The 7,189-nt window shown below is 44.7% G+C and overlaps 1 protein-coding gene across 11 annotated transcripts in view; it reads right to left on the bottom strand.

Annotated features, from left to right (window-relative positions):
• Ric8b (RIC8 guanine nucleotide exchange factor B) overlaps positions 1–6,398 on the bottom strand; it is a 115,345-nt gene extending 108,947 nt beyond the window's left edge. For 8 of the 11 annotated variants that reach the window (XR_003851093.1, XR_607609.3, XR_003851091.1 and 5 more), the window contains exon 1: positions 5,856–6,398. Coding sequence is in view for 6 of the 11 variants with exons in the window: in XM_008843122.3 (XP_008841344.1) it covers positions 5,856–5,939 (84 nt within the window). In the remaining 5 variants the exon portion in view is untranslated. The remainder of the gene's footprint in view (positions 1–5,855) is intronic. The other 3 variants (XR_003851094.1, XM_008843120.2, XM_008843123.2) reach the window with 2 other exon arrangements.
• Between the last annotated feature and the right edge of the window lie 791 nt (positions 6,399–7,189).

Here is a 7,189-nt window from a genome sequence, read left to right on the forward strand (position 1 = left end):
ATAAAAGCTTTCAAAAGCCCTATCTAACCAGCATGAAGGCTTAGTTTAATTAGAAAATATACTGGTATGTGAGACACTAGAAATTGAACTCTGAATGCACCAATCTATTTGGAAACTCAACCTTCAAAGATCACTTATGTCTCAGATGTTGGACTCTATAAGGCCCGCTTCATTTATCCCATTTAGACCAGACCTAACATATCTCACCCACCCACCCCCACCTTTTCCTGGTACTGGAGATTGAACCCAAGGCCTCACACATGCTAGGCAAGTAGTCTACCATGTGTCATCCTCAGTCTTTAAAAAAAGAAAAAAAAAACTATTAATTTTTGAGGCAGGGCCATCTGAGTGGTCCAGGCCGGCTTTGAACTTGTTTTATAGCTCTGACAAGCCTGGAACCTGCAATATTTCTGCTTCAGCCTCCAGAAGAGCCTGTGTCTCACCCCTTTCTAAAGCTCAAAAGGAGGGAAGGAACTAGCAGTCCCACTGGAAATGCCTTTCTAGACCTGCTAGCCAACTAACGTCACCTTCTTTATACACTAAATTTCCAGAGGAACAGTAGGAACAAACCAACTATAAATTAAAGAGTACAATCATTGTTCAACTTAGAGTCCAAGCAAGCTAGAACAGCTCAGTGACAGACCACACTCATCATGAGGACTCCTGACTGCAGGTTTTGTAACCTATAAGAGGCTTCAAAAAACCTGGGCATCAGACAGCCTTGAATTTGAGTCCAGCCCTGCTGCTTACCATGTGCAACCTTGGTTAAGCTATTCAACTTCACAATCCACCAGATGTTCCTTATTTCTTATATGTTATAGCACCTTGCACTTGGGAGGTATTCATTAATAGTCACTACTGTCGCTACTACATGACCTCTGATCTAGTATCTGGCCAAACAATGACTATTAGAGATTTCAAAGTTATTTCATTGATTCTCACAGATACACTCAAACAGCATCAATACAAAGGAATAAGCCAAACTTGGGTAGTGCTGTATTTTATGAACAAAGACTGCTTCTAGAAGTCAAAACAACAGGTTGTGTAAAACAATCTGGAAGTAAAAACAAAGCACAGGGATGGTCCTCTGCAAAAACCCCAGGGTGAATGAAGTCAGAGCTCATCCTCGAAAGGAGGAAGCAGAAATTCTACACGGTCCAGGATACTTAAATACCGCATTCATCCAGAGGCTGTATGTCTAGAACTGCCTCAATATTGGTTTTCTATCAATCAAGTTCTTATAGCACATAAATGAAGACCTCACTGTTATTCGAAGTCATCCTCTCCTGAGAAGTAACTCTTGGAGACCCACTTAGGTGACAGTATCTTAATAACTTTGACCCTTATTTGACCATAAACTTGCTACACTTCTAAAATGGAATCCTTGTGGAGCTTACTGTGGAATGGTGACGTGTACAAAGGGCCTCAATTGTTGTCGTGCCATCTCTTGACTGATCATCATAGTTGATGAGCCCAATTCAGTTTCTTTGACTATTAAATGACAGGTTTGGATGCAATTATTTTTGAGGTTCTTTTCTAGTCAAAACATCCTGTGATTCTGGTCAGGAGGAAGGCTCACTGGTACAGCATGTTCTTACCATGTGCAAGACTCTCTAGTACCACCAAAAGCCCCATGATTTAAGAAACACAATATTGCTGTGCACCTCAGGGCACTTGACTGTTGCTTTTTATTAATGATAACAATCTCTCTACTAAACACTATCAGAACAGGCCCTGAAGGAGATGTTAGGGATGTGGACAGTCTAGACTTTAGCAGTGCATACTTCTCCCAATGAACAGCTAATTTTATAACTAAAGTAGAAGAGATTAGAGCCCAACAGTTGGAAACAAAGTAGTCAACTACTTGGGGGGGGGGACCCTTCCTGTGTTCAAAAACAGAGTTGACAAGGAGACTACAACATGACCCTGCAAAAAAGTGACCTGGGTATGGGGTCTGAAGGCCAAACCTGCCTATGTACTCTTGAGCCCACATACAATCACTTTGTCTCTCTCAACTGCAATATCCTATTTAAAAAATGTAGAAAAACACTTCCATCTCCCTTATAACTTTTTTTTAATGTGTACGAGCATTATGCCTGCATGTGAGTAAGTGCATCCATGTTGTACAATGCCCATGGAGGACGGAAGAGGGTGTCAGATCCCCTGGAACTGGGGTTACTAATGGTTGTTGGCTGCTATGTGAGTGCTAAGATTTGAAACTGGGTCTTCTGCAAGAACAACCAGTGCTCTTAACCACTGAGCCATCTCTCCAGCCCCTCCCTTATAACTTTTAATATAAGGGGGCTATATATGGGAATTCTTAGGAAAATACATAGTGCATAAAAGACATTCAATAAATGTTAACAGACTTAGGAGAAACTACCACTCTTAATTTTTTCCCCTATTCCAAAACAATGTGCATTATATCCATGACAAACACGCAAGTTTCATTCTTTCTGGGATAGAGATCTCCCTCTAAGATAAGAGGAGTTGGTAAGATGCTTGGAAATGAATTTCTGTAACGCAGTAGAAACTAAATGTTTCCTGGGGTCAGATAGGTATAAGTTGCTCTCAACATGATATAGATACATGGTGCTAATGACACCCATTAGAAGGTGTAAAGGTTAAGGTAAAGAATGGAGTAGATCCCCAAATTTCTTACTATATCACATCAACTCAATGCTACACACTTGATTTCTACCTTTGCGGTTCAAAGCAAACAGCCATGGGTTACCTCCTCAGTGGCAGACACTTTCCTAAGTGCTTGACACATAAAACTCAATCCTGACAACAACTCTAAGAATATAGATATTATTATTATTATCTGAGTTTGATAGGTGAGGAAAATGGGGCACAGCAAAGTTAAGCAACTTGTACTAGGTCACAAAGACATTTTATAAATTGAGGATCAGCATCCTGGGAGTCAGCCAGGTTCCAGCTCTGATACTCAGGCCACACAACCTTGGGAAGGACCTGAATCATTATACTTGTTAAGTTAATGGGTGAGCACTTCCTAGGTAGACTGTGCTTAGTGTTTGGTATTGTATCTCAATTAATTTAATCCACACAATAAATTAAGAGCATGGTATATTATTCCCTCTATTTTATAGACAAGGCAACCGAGATTCAATGGCCTAAAATAACATGTCAATGGTCATGAAGTTAGCTAACAGTTCTTGATTAGAATCAAGGTTGATTTAATGCCATATTCCACCTTCTTTCTACTATACTTGATATGACTTTATTAGAAAAACAAAGTAACATAAAGAACCTTCCCTCTTCTCTTTAAATAATGAACTAATTACTCTCTATGTCCTTCCTTTTGATCTGATTCCTCAGTGCCCCACAATTGCTACTTTTTGATGGTGTGGCCTTGAACTCACAAGAGATCTACCTGCCTCTGCCTCCCAACTGCTGGGATTAAAGGCATCTGCATCCACCACCACACCTGGCCCTCACAATCACTTTTATTCTAAACATTTTCAAATCTGTTTTTCTAGGTAAGAAAACTAAAGTGCCTGCTATCAGCTTTTTCAGGGTTCAGCCTCCATCTACCTAAAGCTGGGCAGTTCGTTTCTATTCTGACTGCCTGGCCACTTACCCTGTATTTTCCCCTTGCTAGTCATATTGCCACAGTTTCTCTCTTTAGGAGCCAAACCATACTGCAACATGAAGCTCAGCTATTTTCTCTGTGCTATCATCAGCCCTACTACACTGTTCCTACTCTAACCAACATTCAACATGACAGCTTTCTTCTCAAAGAGCTAACTCTCTTACACCAAGTCAGAACATTCTCAGGCTTGGCTTGGCTAAAAAGGGTATGTGTCTGGAAATCCTGAGAAGCAATTCAGGATATCACCTTAAACAACAGACCACGGTCCTCACTTCCCAACATAAAAGGGAAACTAGAGATGGCCAAGGACTTAAGCACTGACAAGACTTTCCAAGTGTGGTAAGCAAAAGCCAACCTGAAGGGAGATCAAGAAACAGAAGGGATAAATTGGAGGAAGCAAATAAATATGGAATCTAATTGGTTTATTCATGAAATACTAAAATGTTGTAATAAGATCCAGGTGGAGGTTTTTGCTCCTCCCTTCTTTATAGAAGAAAGTTCCTATTTATTGCTGGTTTCTGGACTATAGTATAAGTGCTTTATAAATGAACAGTAGTTAATTCAACACAATAGCCAAATTAGTATACTTCGTTCTTTTGAAAATCAGCTTGTAGTTCTAACAAATCTTCTCTGGAAAGCAGTAATAAATCAAGTTCAAATAATACAATCTACACAGTATATTCACCTACGCCTTGAGTGAGTTTCTCCTAAATGAGGCAGATCTGCTCCACAGTGAAGCATATCAGAAGGTGAAGGGGCTAAGACCTGGCTAGAATACAGCCCATGTATCCTCCCAAAGACAACTGAACTGCAGGAAAAACACTGGACTTGGATTCAGACAACTAGAACCAAATCTTATTTCCATTTTCCTTTGGCTGTGTGGAGTTGGACTACATTATCATCCTAAGTTTAACTATTTGTAAAATGAGGAATAGCCTCACTCTACTCACAAGGTTGTTGGGAAGAATACATGGAAATGAAGTCTCTTCTTAAGCAATAATTGTGACTTATTTTTGGATCTTTTCTACCAAGGGCAAAAATGACATATTGGCAGCTCACTGGTACAAAGTACATGAAAGCACAATAGTGGCCACAGAACAGATCATGAGCATAGGCATGATGCTATGCTGCCCTTCAGAGGGAGGGACTATGGGGGCTGAGAAACAGGAAGAAGGATGAAGAGTAAGGTGTCAGTTATGCCTAGCAATTAACTTGGTCCTGGATGTTTTTACAGAAAGGAGTAATCAATCACCTCTATAAAAATAATCTCCTAAACAGACTAAAGGTGTCAGGTATGCTACTTTTTAAAGCAAAACGTGCAAAATTCCTGGAAGGAAAAGTAATGGAGAGCTAATGGTTCTTGGAGATAAAGAGCTACTCAAGAGGAGTGGAATTTACAGCAAGACATCATTTCACTGCAGAGCTGTAAAGTCAAAGAACAATGAATGGTTAGCTTGAAGATCTCGGATGGAATCCTGGCTCCTAAGCATGACCTTGGGCAAGTTATTTAACCCATCTAGAGTCTCAATTGCAAAACAGATAATGCCTCACAGAACTGCTGCCCAGATTAAATGAGATAATGAATAGGAAAGCTGTTAATGCAATACAAATAATAGGTATTATTAGGCGTTAGATTCTCCACCCACTTACAACATATGTCCATGACCTTGGGCGTGATTTCAGTTCTTTGCACCTCGGTTTCCTCATCTATAAAATGGGAAGGATGATACCATCTACCCTATAACACTCTGAAGATCAAATGAGATCACAGATGAGGCATCAACGCCTGGAAAACTACACAGTGGTACAGGTACATGAAGAACTGCCATCGTTGCTGCTACGTTTTATGCATGTCAAGGGCCGTTATATGCAGAGAAGCATCTATTTTTACACTATACAGGTGAGAAAGCCTCGCATGCATATATGCATTCAAGAGTGGGGCACAGGGCAGCCGCGCATCTGCGGATTCTGGGGGTGTGACTTGCACGCTTAGGAAGACCTTAGGAGAGGCTGCCGGGCCAGGAATCAGAGGAGTGGGCGCCAGAGTGGGGGCTGGGGGATGTAGGATGCACGGATGGGAAAGGCTGGGGGCACCAACACGCATGCCCAAGCCGGAAACGTTTTCTGGGGGGAGAGCAATGCGCATCCCCGGAATAAGAGGGGGTGGGGAAGGATGCTATGTGCAAGCCCTGAGGGCGGCCCGGGGGTGAGACAGCGCACGCCCGGGGCCAGAGTTCTTTACCTTGTCGCTGTAATCCCGCAGGACCCGCTCGATAGCCCCCGCCTCGCCGGCCCGGACGATGTAGAGGGCGCGCTCTTCATCCATGGCCGCAGGTGCGGGGGAGCCGCGGCCGCTGTGCGCGCCCCAGCCGCTGCCTCCAGGTAAACGTCTCGCGCCCCCGCTAGCTCGCTCCTTCCCAGCTTCCTTCCTTCTCTCTTTCCCTCCCTCCCTCCCTCCCGTCTCCAACCCGCCAGCCTCCGCCCGGGCAGGCCCGACGTCACCGCCCCTCAACTTTCACCCCGCGACGTCACCGCTCCCCCAGCAACCGGCGCCTCGCCGCCGCCCCCGATCAGGCCCAGGACTCGGTGGAGACCTGACGCGGGGCCTGATACCGGGTCAGGCCCGGGGCCCTGCCTGCTCGCCTCCGCCTGCCAGCCTCCGAGAAGAGTCCAGTCTTTGAAGCGGGCTTTCACAGGCAGTAGTGTTCTCTCCTAACCCTCTACGAATCATTCTCCTTAGCAGACGGGAACAGCCGGGCTCTTCCCCGCCCATCTGTGAACCAGCAGCTGAGGGACTACAATTCCCGGCATGCAACGGGTCACGCCACTCTGCCATCTAATCTACTGAAGAGCTGAGTGGCATGCCGGGATTGGTAGTCATCCAGCGAAAAGATTTCTCACCAAGGGTGTGCTGGGAATTGTGGTTCCCTGAGGGCCGGAAACGAGAGTCTGGCGACCGCTCCTGGCCAGCAGCGAACAGACCAGACCGTTAGAGGGAGGGTCTAAGCCGCGGTTCTGCCTAGGTTTTGTTCCTTTCGCCGCTGACCAGCACCAGACGTGGCTGGTCCCGCTGACTGGCAAGAGCGGAAGCTGCTGGCCCTTGGTGGGAGCTGTCAACTGCCGGCTTAATTCCCTCTGTGCTCGGTTAGCGGTTTCGATCACTGAATTCTTCTCACCTTCCTTGCTCGGTTGCAGTCGTGTTAGGAACTCAGCTACAATGTGAGAAACTGAAGGCAGTTATCTGGATGGGAGAGAATTTGGCGACATTTCACCTTTAGAATAACCTTAACCCGCCTGGTGCTCACGGAACCCCCACACTGGTGGTGGTTTCATAGAGCCTCTGATTCTCACAGCACAGGTTTCTGGTGGAGCCAGAAGGAACCCGAACAGGTTAAGCAATTTGGCCGAAATCCTAGGTTAGTAAATGAGGAAGCTGAGATTTGAATCCAGGTCTTCCCCGAAGGTGGCTGTCTTCCAACCACTAGCAAATGTCATACCACCTAAGTAGTAAAGAGATGGTGGTAATGATGGAGGTTCACAGTCGCCAAGTGTTCATTCTGTGCCAGGCAGTCACAC

The sequence above is a fragment of the Nannospalax galili genome, unplaced genomic scaffold (genome assembly GCF_000622305.1).
Source record: "Nannospalax galili isolate Female #2095 unplaced genomic scaffold, S.galili_v1.0 scaffold39, whole genome shotgun sequence".
Lineage (NCBI taxonomy): Eukaryota > Metazoa > Chordata > Mammalia > Rodentia > Spalacidae > Nannospalax > Nannospalax galili.